This window comes from Rhyacophila brunnea, unplaced genomic scaffold (assembly GCF_057557595.1).
Source record: "Rhyacophila brunnea isolate RB1 unplaced genomic scaffold, BYU_Rbru_1.0 scaffold_3, whole genome shotgun sequence".
NCBI classification, from domain to species: Eukaryota; Metazoa; Arthropoda; class Insecta; order Trichoptera; family Rhyacophilidae; genus Rhyacophila; species Rhyacophila brunnea.
Genome location: NW_028232965.1, coordinates 3589684 through 3605458, shown reverse-complemented (window position 1 = coordinate 3605458; position 15775 = coordinate 3589684). Strand labels below are relative to the sequence as shown.

General features: G+C 35.4%; 1 protein-coding gene and 1 long non-coding RNA gene across 2 annotated transcripts; one reads left to right on the top strand and one right to left on the bottom strand.

Moving 5' to 3' along the window:
• Positions 1 to 1214: 1214 nt before the first annotated feature.
• Positions 1215 to 7036, top strand: RpS4 (ribosomal protein S4). Its single transcript, XM_085953018.1, has 5 exons — positions 1215 to 1241; positions 1991 to 2249; positions 4703 to 4800; positions 5060 to 5231; positions 6740 to 7036. The coding sequence occupies exons 1-5, from the start codon at positions 1239 to 1241 to the stop codon at positions 6994 to 6996; spliced, it is 789 nt and encodes a 262-aa protein (XP_085809144.1). The 5' UTR covers positions 1215 to 1238; the 3' UTR covers positions 6997 to 7036.
• Positions 7037 to 10257: 3221 nt separating this feature from the next.
• LOC147067761 (uncharacterized) lies at positions 10258 to 14163 on the bottom strand. Its single transcript, XR_015071355.1, has 3 exons — positions 13855 to 14163; positions 13023 to 13524; positions 10258 to 10485 (listed from the first exon to the last, which is right to left on the bottom strand). It is a non-coding gene; the product is annotated as an uncharacterized LOC147067761 (long non-coding RNA).
• Positions 14164 to 15775: the final 1612 nt, after the last annotated feature.

Here is a 15775-nt window from a genome sequence, read left to right as displayed (position 1 = left end):
CGTTATATAGTATTTTTAAGCAGTCCAAATGCAACCATTACGTAAAGATATCCATAATTTAAGTTATTTTAAAAAAACAATAATATAATAATATATAAATAAATTATCACGTATCAACTTAACTATGAAACGTAATACCATCTTCTTGCTTGTCAGTACGGCTACCACATTTTAATACAGCACACACAACCATCGTTTCTACTTAATTAACTAAAAATATTTACCACTAACTTTGTATTTAACACAAAAAAAAGCAATTTTAGCAACACACGGTCGCAGGTTATCGACACTTAGCTATGAGACAAACTAAGATTTCGCGGCGACACCATAGCAAGATATCTTACACATCTGTAAACCTTTTATCTTACTCTAGCGCATGTCGCAGAGATTATAAGGGTGCCGAATACTTTCTCACTCGCACTTATGCAACATTTTTGTTCAGGCCTTGGTCATATCACTAACATGTATTAGCTAACATGTGTCAGCGAATGTGTCTTACTTTACTTCACCAAGATCCAGTACTCTACTCTACCAATTACGTTTTCACTGGTAGAGTTAGGATATCTAGTACTTGCCAAAGTACCTACTCTATCAATGAAAACTGAGCTATACAAACGAAAATCGTACAGAGTCCACATTCAGTTTGGGCTCAACTGTATCATAGCTACCTATTGATTTATCCACAGAAAAGAAAAATAAAGATTTATCATTATAAGATAGGTAATCAGGGTCGTTCATTGACTGCATACCTCATAATAGCCCAATAGGTCAACCAATGAAATGATTGCCTTACGAACTGTCAGATATTGTGTACGCACCAAACATATGCAAATTTAGTTAAAAGCGTATCATATATCAATCGTACGAATCTAATGAGTAGATAATTTCAAGCTTACATCAGTATCGTTACAACCATTTTAAAAACCGCCGCATTTGTAAATCTGACAGTTTCAATTTTATTGCCATGTAGAATTAACAAAAAATACTTTATTATTAATTTAAAAATACCTACCTATTTTATGTTTTTATTATTATAATAACTTAATTCATTTTAGAAAATATTTTAAATAAATTATTGTCTAATACTTTGTTTTCATGTGTTATATTCTATCCGTAAAAGTAAGTTTAAATAATATATTATCCAATTCGTAAATTTATGGTCACAGCCTGGCAATACTAATTTTGTATACAATCGACTGTTTCCGTTTCTAAGTCTCTTTCCCGATTGCGCCTACAAGATGGTGAGTGACGGGTCGTCGAATTTTATAAATCCATAGTAATCTGTGTTTTATTAAATGTAAATCGTGTTAAAAACTGTTCCAATGTCATCGCTTCATGTGCCTCGTTTCGATGGCTCCATATTTTCCCAACCGGCTCAAATTTATACGTATTTTGACAGCATGCTAATGTAGCTGCCAGTGACTGAAGTGAATATAATCTGTAGATAAATGTTTTATTATTACATCAGTATTCAGTTCTTAGACGTTCAATTTTCACTACAAAACCGACTATACCGATAACTAAACATTAGCAGAGTGTCGCTTCAGTGATCCATATTTATATTGTTTTAATACGTTTTGTAGGTTAGTTAGCTCCGTGTCAAATTCAAGAAATTGAATAAATGACAGTGTTTGATTTTCTTGTATGTACAATGCAGTTTGTACTTTAACCAATTAATCTTGGATCTAAGAAAATTACGTTTTGCAACTGCTCGATTCATCATTCGAAGTTTACTGTTGACAGTTACCCCGCATAACCTACAAATCATCTGACAGCCGTCAAATCGTGCCTCTCCTAGCATTTTAACAAGTTTTTATATATATTATCGCATTGGCTTTAAGGAATTATAATATTTTATCCCTATCAAACACCAGTATCTTTATTTATAAGAGTGTTTGATTCAATTTTAGTTCGGTATGGACAGGAAGAGGTTACCTTGGATGGTTTCGAGTATTAATATTATTTTACTAGTATGAATTGTTTGTTCTAGGCCCGTGGACCCAAAAAACATTTGAAGCGCTTAGCCGCCCCAAAGGCATGGATGTTGGACAAGCTCGGAGGCGTGTTCGCTCCGCGTCCATCCACCGGCCCGCACAAGTTGCGAGAGTCGCTGCCCCTGGTCGTCTTCCTCCGCAACCGTTTGAAATACGCCCTCACCAACTGCGAGGTCACCAAGATCGTGAAGCAGAGGCTGATCAAGGTTGACGGCAAAGTCAGAACTGATCCCAACTACCCTGCTGGATTCATGGGTTAGTAATTGTGCCAATATTACAGTGCTTAGTCAATCTTGTTCTTCTATTGAAGTAGGTGACTCGGTGCAGTGCTATTAATGACAGCTAAACATATCTGAGCCCGGTAGCTTATCACATTCGCGGACACAATGTCTATAGGCGGTTTTTTTAAGTGTGGGCGTAATACGACACGACGTGTATTTATAGAAGTCATATTTTGGATTAAAACACTATGTTCTCTATACTTGTGTCACGGTGCGAACATATTTCCATTAGATAGTGTCGTATCTTAAGACAAACTCATTTCTATATATCTAAATCGAAAATTTATCTTTGGATTAATAAACCCTGAGCATATCTTTTTGCACAAGCAACGAGTGGTCCACTGTTCAGCTGTCAAAATCAGATCCCAGATTGCTTGACATATTGATTTGCCCTTTCTCGTTTCAAATTGAATTATAAAAAATTCTCAAATCAAATATATTTACTATCAGTGTTATTTATAAATAATATACATTCCTGTCATTCATCAGCTGTCAAAGTCAGACTAGTCCTTAACACAAAAACCGGTGGTGATATCGATTTCCAAAAAATATGTAGCATTGATCTATGCATTACATTTGTAGAAGGTCTGTTAATGATAGTGTATTACTTATCATGTAACTCATCTATCCAAATCAAACCATTCCCTGTGTGAATTCGACAGACGCATTAGTATGAGCACTCTATAGAACAATGACATGTCATCCATAGACAACAACGGGAGGGTGGAAAAAGTAAGACCAGTCGTTGTGAATGTATCGGCTTAGTCGGCAATCGTTAAAACCCATCGATTTTTTGACAGGACCGTAGACAATCAAACTTTTTATGCCAGCATAAACTATACGCTACACCATACGGGTCAACTCTACAGTTGTATGTCGCTGTCATCTGTCGGACACCATTCTTTAATACTATACAACGCAAGATGCCTTCACGTTAATATGATTTGATCTCAATGCCTGTATAGCGTTTTGGTGATCATAGACAATGGTTATTTACCATTTTAAACAATTAAGACAATGCTGCACAAACGTATACAATTAAATACAGTTCACAATTCAATGTTGATTGTTGTATCCCCCAAGGACCTCATGAATATGCAGTGGAAATATACGATCGAACATCTATATAAGGTTTTTTGGTACTGTTCGGTTATCAGGAATACAGCGGAAAACACATTTTGAAAATACCCGATAAACTGGATTATTTGTTAGTTTGGGTTAGGTTAACCTAACAAATAATCCTGTTAATCGGCTATATTCAAAATGTGTTTTCTGCTGTATTCCTGATAACTGAACAATACCGGTTTTTTAATTGTGATGGATATCAATTTCAAATAGTCGTACCTTACAAGGGGTGGAAATTATTAACAAGTAGAAAATAATATTAACTTTATAATATTGTAGTTTGAATAATAAGTACACTACAAGTTACGATAACTCAAGTGACGCCTTTGTAAATTTTATAAACTTTAGTCTGTTGAGTTTTAAAAATGTGACTCAAATAATATGATTACAAAAAAAAACTTATTCACAGCAAATCGTATTCACGTTGGGCATCTTGTGTTGTATAGTATTAAAAAATGTCTGACAGATGACAGCGGCGTACAACTATCAAGTTGTACCCACCATACATTATGAAACAATAAAATTGCCAATAAAGACACATTTTATTATTTCAAATATTGACTGACTGACTATAGGCTGTTAGACACATCATTCACGTAAACCTATGTACAAATAATGATGTCTCCACTCTTAACAAAATTTGATATTTATATTTGGGGACTAACTTCCCCAGAGAGGTTTGACAGTTGTGCCATGATACCTTCAACACTACAATATGTCATCTATCATATTTGTTGCATTGCATATGTAGTAATAATTATTATTGTATCACTTATTAAAGTTCAGCGATTTAAATTCCAATAATTATTAACTCACAATTTGTTGTTTTTATCATATTTGATCACACGTACATGGTATAAAATTAGTTTTGTGTATTATTTTATTGACCAAAAATCATATACATAGTATAAAGTGTTGGTGAATACATTTCCCTGAGAACTAATCTACCAACTTCTACTTTTCGACAAGACCACAAAAACTGAACAAGGTCTAAAGTTTATTTATGAATTGCGCTGGTATAATTTCTACTCTTATAGGTATATTTGTTGAAAGAATATTTTGATCTCTTGTCTAGACACAGCAAATCGTGTTTCTGTGTCATTAGTTCTGCTGGTTGATGTTTACCATACGAAAATCTGTTTTGTAACTAACTAAAACAACTTAAATATATACCTACGACACTAGTTGACTATCGCTTATTATTGTTAAAATATAGTTCCCGTCAAAAGCCTGCATCTAGTCTGTAATTTCTTTGAAAGCCTTACACAGGGATATGATGTAATTATTTTTCTTTTTTTCTAGATGTTGTCAGCATTGAGAAGACCGGAGAACTGTTCCGTCTCATCTATGATGTGAAAGGACGTTTCACCGTTCACCGCATTACTCCTGAGGAAGCTAAAGTATGCATCTTAAATCAGCTCATTATTGTAACATGATTGAACAGCTATATTCGGTTTCTATGTAGATGAAAATTAAGTATGTATAATGCTTTTGAAAATGAAGAATAAATGCAACAAACGCTATTTATATTAGTGAAGTAAAATTGAGTCTTGATAAAATGATTTTTTTAACTAGCATCTCATCTCAATGTTTTCCTTGGATAGATTTAGTAAACAGTATATGCTATACAACACTTTTTATTATTTTATTTTTTTCTAGTACAAGCTTTGCAAAGTAAGGAAAGTCCAGATGGGACCAAAGAATGTACCTTTCTTGACCACACACGACGGCAGAACAATCCGTTACCCTGATCCTCTCATCAAGGTCAACGACACAATCCGTCTTGACATTGCCACAACAAAGATTATCGACTTTATCAAATTTGACTCAGGTTTGTTATATTTTCTATCCTACACTAACCAGGTGCTAAAATACCTGTATGTAGACTTAGGTTTTGGGAATTTTTGAGATTTTCCATCCTGAATCTCGAGAATTGAAATTTTTAACTTTCCGAAAATCCCGGATCTTGAGATTCGGGATTACTTTATTATCAAATATTAATTGAAAGACGATTTTTCTATATGAAAAAAGTGGACACAAAACGTTCAAAGACTGATCGGCGCATTTAACACAATTAAGCAAACGTCAACTCAAAATGAGCGCAATTTTTAACATCTGGGAATTTTGTCTCAAAAGCGTACGCGATTGTTAGACGCAGCGTCAGTCTGTGTTTTTTGAAATCCTATTTTAATAAGTAATGTTTTGAATTATTTTTGTTTTCCTACTTCTATTATTGTTTCTTGCATGAATTTAAAAAAATCAAAATTTTTTGGAATGTGTTTTTACACAGATTTAGAATTTTTACAGGCTTTTTTTAAATTCCTGGATATCTCAAGGATTCTTTTCTGGAAATCCTGAATCTGAGATTTTCTCGGGAAATACCCAACTCTACCTGTGTGTGAGTTTTTTTTTTTCAATTCTCCGCTGAGTATGAAAAAGTATACTTTCTCCAGAAATGAAAATCATAATGCCAATTCATTCTTCGGTATTTATATACAACGTTTTAAAATTTTCTGTTAGTATGCTCAATATGCTCAAACTTCTACTTGATATGAAGTATATAAAATACTGAAATTTCATTTTGATTTCCATAGTAACGCACGTATATATTAATAATTTAGTTGCTTGGACCACCCCCTTAGCAACCAATAATAGTCTTACTTTTTACGGATTTTTCTGAAATAACTCCATACAAAACAGAATTAACCGAAAATTTATTCAATTCTGATTAAAGTTGGCTAAAAGTATTAAAATAATGCATTGGACTCGTGTTCAGATATATTCTAAAAATTTCAAATGTCTAGCTAGTTAGGATGTTGTTATAAATCGATTGCAAGATTTGTACCGGACAAATAAGAATACGACCTAAGAGAAACGTTGATATGTATAAAAATATAAATGACAAAGTTTAAAAATCCCTTATGGTCTGGAAAACACAATAAGATATAATTTTGCTACCACATCAAAATTATACCGACCGCTTGGTTTGGGTCCACATTCCTAGCTGCACAATCATTATCAGTCGTGACGAGTCGCCTCCTCAGGAAACTTTTCCCATGCTCAACGATCTATGTAGTTATTTCGGCAGCACATCTTCAAATCTACCATATCCTAGTCCAGCCATATCAGTCTGGCATCCAGTTTTTCCTTGGTAGATGCGTACATAGCCCGCCTTACTAGTATCTACTCACACATTCTATGTAGTTAACTGAGTAATACTGCAATAAAACCTCATTGGAGCATACCTTACTAAAACTTAGTTGAAGTTAGCTAAAAGCCTCTCCCAGTTTGAATATATCGGTGAACAATAGCATATTTTAACATTATATTAAATTTCAGGAAACTTGTGCATGATCACTGGAGGACGCAATTTAGGGCGTGTGGGCACGATTGTGTCCCGCGAAAGGCATCCGGGATCCTTCGACATTGTCCACGTTAAGGATTCACAGGATCACATCTTCGCCACCAGACTGAACAACGTGTTCATCATCGGCAAGAGGAAGAAGCCGTACGTGTCCCTCCCGAGAGGAAAGGGAGTCAAGCTGTCCGTCGCTGAGGAGAGGGACAAGAGGTTGGCCGCCAAGAGCTCCGCCTAAATTTATTAAGCTATTTCAATAAAGAAAAATGTAAAACCTCGGAGCAATCTTTCATTTTAAACAATACATACCCAGAGTGGCCATCTTTTCTATTTCGAATATATGAGGGCTTTGGAAACAAAAATATTCTTAAATATTGTTAGTATACTAATGATAAATAACATTTAAGAATGCTTTGTTTTTTCTTCAGAAATTATATCTACAAGACGTGAAATTTTTACAGACTTGCTAACGTTTTTCTGAAGTGAAAACTGCTTTTTTTCAGACCCCTCATACATTAAATCTCATTATTAAACATTTTAGCAAATCCACAGTACTTCGGATGAAACTATGGTATGTACGTCGTTATTTTGATTACACCAAAATTATACATAGTATTTTATAATACTGTCGATCTAAATCACATAATATCTTTTATTATGTTGACTGTCAATAATAATTCATTTGGAAATGCATTGTATTATTGATTTAATTTAATAAAATGCAAAAAAAAAAATTAGTAGGTCCAGATTTATTTATTGAAAGTGAAAAATTGTGTTAAATTAAATTAAATCATAAATCTTGGCAATTGTGTTTGAAGAATGAAAGCCTGGTCGCACATAGAAAATTGTCTTGGCTGGGATATGGTCATAAATCATAACCAGCCACATTGTAACTCTCTTCTGCATGGGAAAGACCATGAAACAATTAAAAAAAAGCTATGTGCAGCCATACATTTATTTACATTATATTTTGTGAATGATAAAATCACATTGATAAATTTTATGTTGCAGTCAGAAGAGATTCTGTCCCACCTGGATAGGTAGGGGAAATCTCTTAAAAAAAATTATATAGGTCTGATGAATTTATTTCATAATATACTTTCTAAAATGAATGGTAGACATTGTTAAATTTTGGTCAGGATGGATTTTTTCTGAAATACCTACATAATATGCACACCAAAAATAACATGATTAATCATTGCTGTTGGATTATTCTCAAAAGTGTGAAAGTCAAAAATTTTGTGTACGGTCTGAGTGGACAGCGTTTGGCGGAGCAGCAGCGGCATGCGTAACTCAAACAACTGCGTGTGAAATGCTCAAAAAAGACAATTTCTATGAATATTTCACACAGTTATACGTTTGAATTGCGCACGCTGGTGCCATCCACTCAGGCCTTAAGTGTGGGGCTCGACTCTTGTGTGCAAATCCAGAAGACTGAACAGCTGAGCCAGATTTACCATAATAGCACAGCCAGAGGAAGCAGCTGCTTCCACGCCAAGATAGATAAAAGTTAGAAGATAAATTTTATTATAATGCAGTCGAGGTCGGTTATTACGATCACGGATATAGCAAGATCCCGGGTGTAACGAGGAAACTTGACATTGTAGTTTATAATTTTCTCCATACATTTATTCACTTTTATAACAAGCTCCTTATCTGATATACTGAGCTAAAATATCTTCGAAAATTTTCTTAATACTTAATGTGTGGATCGGATCGTTTAAAAACATTTTGACACCCTAAGCCATAAAATCCACCAGGTTTGGATTATGTTTATGACACTAGTTAAGTGTCTTAAGTACCTACCTAATTGGTGTTTTCGCCGACAAGATTAAGTATCCATGCATATGGTTGAGAAAACCATCGCAAGGTTTGTACATACCTACCATCATTCATTACAATAACAACTTTTGTAGTTTATGAATGCCATGCTTGTTTCGGGAAAAATTCTAATTGTGTATTGCTCATTTAAAAACACCTATTCTCTGATATAACAAACAAATTCAGTCGGTCCCATCTTCCTCGTAAATAACCAAGTTCGACTGTATAATAAATACTATTGGAATTGATGGCAGCAAGATATAATAATATGACAAAATGTTACACTTCAGTTAATATTTTCGCATCTTGAAGATATATTGCGAGGAGGTGTGAGCGAGGATGAGGTAGGTAGATGGACTTCAATGGATCGAAGGTAGATGCGTGTTTGAGTAAATATCAGTTTATTCTCCTCAACAATACTTGAAACAATTCTTACAGACAATATATTTAGTACTAAGATTAAATTGATAAAGTTAAATTATAATGGCGTGTTCCCAATGACATTAATATGGACGAAGCATCTAGAAAATAAAATGACACTCACTTTGTGTCGGGTCTGCCGGATGGCGAAATTCATATTTTAATATCGGTATCCTACGCTCAAATGAACATTCTGCTTGCAAGCGGTCTGGCGACACCGCTGGGTCTGCCCATACAAAATTTCTGACTGTCAGGTTTCGACTCCACCGTTATTATTGTATGCCAATGTGCCTAGTTAAAAATTGTAAAAAAATCTACTAAACACTCCAAGAAAGATGGGATATCACTTTGCATGTGTTAGTATTATTTATAAAATGCCATTTTAAGATATTGATGAATGTTTATTCAATGCAATTGAATGACAGGAACCATTGGACAGTCAGTCGCCTGTAATTCGCTGGTCTCACTTGCGTCTAATCTCCGAGAAGTCGTAAGTAACCGAGAATCTGTTTCTAACGCAATGAGTCATGACACTAATACGCCATTACAATAAAGGTTATATTACTATAAATTCTCGAAGCTTGTATCGCATAATGTAAACGGATACGTCAATGGTCATGTGACATCTACCTATACATCTGTGAATGACTTTCATGCACAATTTCGCGTGCGGGTATGAAGTGAGTCGTCCATTTAATATGTCATTGCGTGTTCCTATGAGAAAAGTTGAACTGAATGCGACGAGCAGAGATTCGACTATAGGTTACAAAGATTTGACGACGTGTGTTATCAGATTCGCCCCGCTTTGAGCTTTTATAGAAATTATAACAAAGAAAGGTTATCTGAGGTCAGGACGTTGACCCGGTGACCACATGTCACTTGTTTACTGTGAGTTTACTAAGTACGAGCAAATCTGATAAGTTGGCACATTTCCGGATTGCTTTATATGGCAATGAAATGCTTGATAATGCATATACGTTACAAAGTTGCTAAATAATTCTTATGAATAATTATATTTTATCAAGAAAGCAAATGTGTTTATGATGAAATTTGATGTCTTGCAAATTGCTACGAAAGTTGACTGACCTGACAGCGTATGCCGTCAGTCAGATTGTGAATCATGCAATACGCCTTTCTTATCAACTAGTTTACATAGTAACAAATATTATTAGATACTTAAATATATTATGATAATTTATATGTAATGATGAGTTTCCATGCTAGTCCCGACAGATACAATAATAAAATTACCATTACGTACATTAGTTTATAATTTTATTAAAGAAAAATTTAAGACAGATACATGTCAAATAATTCTCTGTTGAAATTTATGTATACGAATAATTTTCTACCATTGACCGACAACTATTTGTCCTGTGACAGATTTTCGGACGATTGGTGGGTCCCTGTTTGATAGATGAGCTGTTTCGTCTGTGTTTTCGCTGCCTTTCAGCATTAGTTAGCTCCAGGGAACTCTGTTCTGTGGCTGTTAATTTGACAACAAAAAAATGATTAAATACAATGAAAAGTATATTTTAATAAAATTTAAATATACATTAACAAACCTACATATATCTATAACACCCCAATTTGATTTAATGTTGTATTTCACCATCTATAAATTTTAAAACACATCGATTAAAAATAACGCATTACAGAATCTCAAACCCAAATCTGACAAGAATTGAGCATTTTATTATTCAAAAAATAGGCAAGACAAAGGCCTACCGCGCATGAACGATTTCCTATCGTACGGTCAACAATCGAGGAGTTGTAACCATTGTATTGCAATGCAACCCCGCGCATGGACGATCGAGCGAACGGCCGAATTGAAAATCTGTGTTCAGACACAAAATTTTACACCGATTCGAACCGGCCGGGGTCCCATTGGCAATGCTTTTAAATGAGAGCCCGCACATGACAAGTCATGGCCGGCCGAGAGTGCACTCATACATGCACGCACAAGTGACGCGGTCGTATGTAGCGCACGCATACATCGAACCGCCACATTTGACTTGACAGTTCATCGATGCGTACCTATTGGCTTTGCATGCGCGTACCAGTCCCATTTTTCAGTTTCTTTCTTCATAAATTAATAATATATACACCCACATTTTAAAACAGTTTGATAATCTATACAAAACCTCTATATATTATATAATATAAGCTCTACAAAATCCATTTTGACGTTTCTTATATTGCGTCCGCCATTTTTCGGTGTGGAAGCATATCTTCAGTGCGCGCGCATTGCCTCCGATCTATATCACGCTGATACCGCCTAAACCATGGCATCCTCAGAGGATCCAAGGCCATGAGGCCTGAATCATCATTGGGCTGATTCATGCAAACATGAACAGATCGACTGCGAGGCAAATTTCTAGCCCGTAAGCTTAGATGTATGGAAATTTATAACCACCCTTTTGCAAGTTCTACAAAATTTAATAGAATCAGTCTAGCCCTTAATATAAATAAAATCCTGCATTTTTTTATACCTACATTAATTCTATAAGCAAGCCAAGTAAAACCTAGCGTCATTATAAATTCTATACTTAGTCAATTTAAAAAATACTTAGAAGCAAGCTGTAATTTTAAAGCCAATCAATAGCAAACGATTTTGTAGTTACCTATATAACTTAAAACAATTGTCAGCACAATATTTTAGATGCCAAAAATAGTAATTATTAAAACCTATCATTTTTAATATTATTACCTACATTTCATCCAATTTTGACCAATATTGGGATCAAAGTTCCCAGCCATACAATGTACCTAATACCTAGAATATCTGATTTGAGATTATTTTGAAAAAAAAATGTATTTGTATACGAGTTCTAATATTTCAAAATATGTAGCTAACAAGCAAAGAAATGCAGAAGGTAATAATAATTCCAAGAAATTCACAGCCCCTTTCCAAAGCATGTACCTAGAAAAGGTCTGAAATATGAGACCTGAGGTACCTACTTACAAGCCAGGTACATATGCCAGAGGCTGTTTTTGTTTTTTTTCAGAGATAGAATAATTGTGAATTGTTTGTTGTGTATTATTACTACCTACTCTGCCCTACCAGCCCCTAATAGGGTCAGTCGGTTTTCGAACTCTCGAGGAGCGTGACGTCGGCCGTGGTGTCGCGCTCGCCGACGTCACCGCCATTTTAAATTTAATTATTTTTTTTTTAAATATTTTCTACGCTGTACTACTTGACTGTAAATGTATTCCGACAAATAAACGCCCTGTTTTCGCCTATAATTCCGCGTTGTCAATCAACATAAGCATGTCCCCGAAAGAAGCCAGCAGACGATATCACCGTGACTGACATTACATCATCATCAGGGGGGTCCAGCGCTAATACCTACCCCCCCCCCCCCTTTCGGAGGTGACAACGCCATGCGCGCTCAAACATACTGGCCGGTAATAATTTGGATCATGCGCGAGCAAACCAACGATTGTCCGAATGCTACCGGCCGGTTATGTAATCGTCCATGCGCGGTAGGCCTAACATGTTTGAAGATAATTCTAAAGATACTGATTATAAGCTATGTCTTTGACCATTCAAATGTGAAAAACATCCTAGGGATAATGATTGTTTTATAATAATTATTGACCTAATAAGGAATTTTTTTTTGTAATACACCATTTCTTTTGCTGGAAGAAATCCAGCCAGAAACCCACAGAGTCAATGCTTGCAGCACTGCACATGGATTTGGTCTTAGCCACACTCCTGCTTCGAAACCTAGGACCTTAGCGATGAGTTTTATATTTCTACCTTATTAATCTGTTCTATGATTTAACACTATTTGAAACTTATCTTGAATATTCCATAGACCATGACCAAAAAGGGGTACTGTCTACGAACATTTCACACATTGCCAACTGTGTTCTAGCACATAAGGTAAATCAGGCCTTTACCATAATATGTAGTACCTACCTATCTAGTATGATTGCCTAGTTTTGTAAAAATTGAGTGTAAAGTTTAAAGATAACCTAGAGAAGCCGGTGTAAATAGAATATAAAAATGAATCATACCACTGCACCATTTGAGTCTTGCATAGGGGTCCTTCGCCGCTCCGCCCGTAATCTATCTCGTGATGACGATTGAGGCACAGGCGGTGGGAAGACGAAGACACAGGCTGTGGTGGAGGCGCCGTGTCGGTGGAGCCGAAGGTGAATACGGCAAGAGAGTTGGGAATGGATGTGTAGGTTGTGATTTGAATGATGTATGTGTAAGTTGTGATCTGAATGATGTATATATAGGTTGTGATCTGAATGTATGTGGAGTTGGTAACTCTAATGAAACTGTTTGAAATGACGTGTATGGGGTGATATTCAATGTAGTGTGGTTGAGAGGTAACCGTTCTCTTGCCCTATTCGCCATGTACGATCCGTCTGCGTCCAGGTTGTTGTCCCATTCAATGCGGCGATCATAAGCGGTCCACCTCCAGTCAAGACTGGCTCTTTCGGCTGTATCCGCGTCCCTTGTGTTGCCAAGCATCTGGTTCCAGAATTTCTTCGGCGTATAGTGAGTTCGCTGAAATTAATGTGTTTGTTGCTTGGTTAATCTTGAAATGGTCAGTATAGATATCCAATAGTTTTTGTGGTTGTGGTCTTTAGAGGCAGAAACAAAGCCAAAAACTAACAACACTAGATATTATAGGTACAAATAGCAGTAGAGTATTATAATACTTCTGTGTATACCTTGAAATACACTATAGGTAATTATTTATAGTACCTAGGTATATACATTGCCGAGTGGGTACCTTTACGTGATAACGAAAAGCCATCTATCTACCTATACTAGATATAAATTGGTAATAGGATTGATATGCTTTTATTCAATTACTATAATAAAATAACTTACCGGTATTACGCCACGCATGGAATTAAAAAAAGCCGCGATTCGACCCCATGCACTTCGTGGCGTTTGGTGTTTACGTATATTATCTATGGCGTTTGATTCGCAGTCAGTTGTGATCCTGCTATTAACAATATTTTTCTCCCGTTCGACGCAAAGAGCAGACAGATTCATCAAATTTCTCCGGCCCTGTAAAATTTGCGGCACGTATCCGCGACTCGATCATTTAATTCTTTTATTTTTTATACGCCAGTTTACGAAGAAAAGATGATTTCGTTCGGCGTCTATTAGTCTATGGTTCGGCGGCTTGACGCTAGAGTTACCATGTTAAAAAAATTTCTTCGGGGCGTCGTGGCCGGAAATATAATATTAGTACTTTAATTAAATATTAATTGTGTATTTATAGATATTGCATTTATAAAGTGCAATTGTCATATTTTTGTCATCGTTTAACAATTACAATATAATTTACCTAAACTATATGAAAGAGAAATTATATACCAGCTACCTATATGGTATTATTTTCAATAGGTAAAGTTGAATGACCAATACTTTTAGACATTTCAAATTGGAGAGGGTTTTTTTAGAACGTCCAACTGTTTTGGTAGGTACCTACTATATATTTTCATCTCTATGGCCAACTTTTTTTCCGTAAATTCAAAATAATTGTACCTAGTACTTATCTACTTTCTGACTTTTATGTCGTACATAGTCATAAATAACAGACGTATATATATTATATATTACATAGTACGTGGACATACGCGGGTCAAAATTATAGTACAAATACTATTATTATTGTAGGTATACATTATAAATTGTTGATTGTCGATTTGGTCAACCAGATGGCACATAGAAATTCCCCCAATACGTAACGTGCTATAACTCAAATACAATCTATGAAAGGCTTTGACTAATTTTGTACATTTCATGCATAAAAACGATTACACACGTACACAATGTCAAACTCTGAGGCTATTATGTATAAAAGCCTAACATACAGTGATATGTTTTTTAATACATTTATTATCTTTTTGTTTGGGATCGCGGGGACAAAACGCTGAATAACCGAGACCATGCCCCCCACATCCTGAAGCGGGCCCCCAGGCTAGGATCTTTGGCGGCCCCCCTACCTATCGCTAAGGATAAAGGCAGTGTGACACTCTACAGTAGCGTTTTCCAAATGGTGTACGCGGTAAAATTAATATGTATATTTAGTGTTTTTTTGTATATTTTAATAAATCCATTTGAATTATGGAGTTGTCGAGATACCCAATTAAAAATTGTATCGTACGAACAACCACATAATTTTAAATAATAACATTATTGAAGGAAAATGCAGACGACTTTTTTTACTATTAAAGCAAATTTGTGATGTACTTATATTTATCTCACTTATCTGGTCGACTCGCCTCGCCGGGCCCCTCCATAGTACGGGCCCCAGGCTAGAGCCCTGTCATTCCCCCTGTGTGGGGGCCATGGCAGTGACTGTAGAATTTTCTAACTCGGGTTCAAGCGTGGTTGGGCATTACTTTTTATCTATTTTAATGGATGTTGTCATTTTTATTGATTTAAACATTAAATTTAATGTTTTAAATCAGTTACAAAGTCTAACCTTTTGAAGGTATTAAAACATTAAAAATATAAATTAGATGAAGTAAATGTTATGAGATGAAAGTGACAAATCCTAAATCAATTATTAATAGATCTGTGATCACAGAACCATATCATTGGGTATTAAAAATTGCTGAAAAACCATTATGTATAGAGTGTGCTGAATTTGGTGAACCTCAGTGGGATAGGTCAGTATATTAAGTTTATCGAATTCACCATGTAATAGAAGTCAAAACGCTGTCTTCTTGATCCATCAGTCTCAGGTTTGAAATCCAGTAGCTGTTTGATTTAGGATACGCATTTAACGTACATA

Excerpts from the sequence above, each read along its gene's own strand:
- RpS4 (XM_085953018.1), top strand. Across the intron at positions 2,250-4,702 it reads CTACCCTGCTGGATTCATGG|ATGTTGTCAGCATTGAGAAG; the intron begins GTTAGTAATTGT and ends CTTTTTTTCTAG. Across the intron at positions 5,232-6,739 it reads CTTTATCAAATTTGACTCAG|GAAACTTGTGCATGATCACT; the intron begins GTTTGTTATATT and ends ATTAAATTTCAG.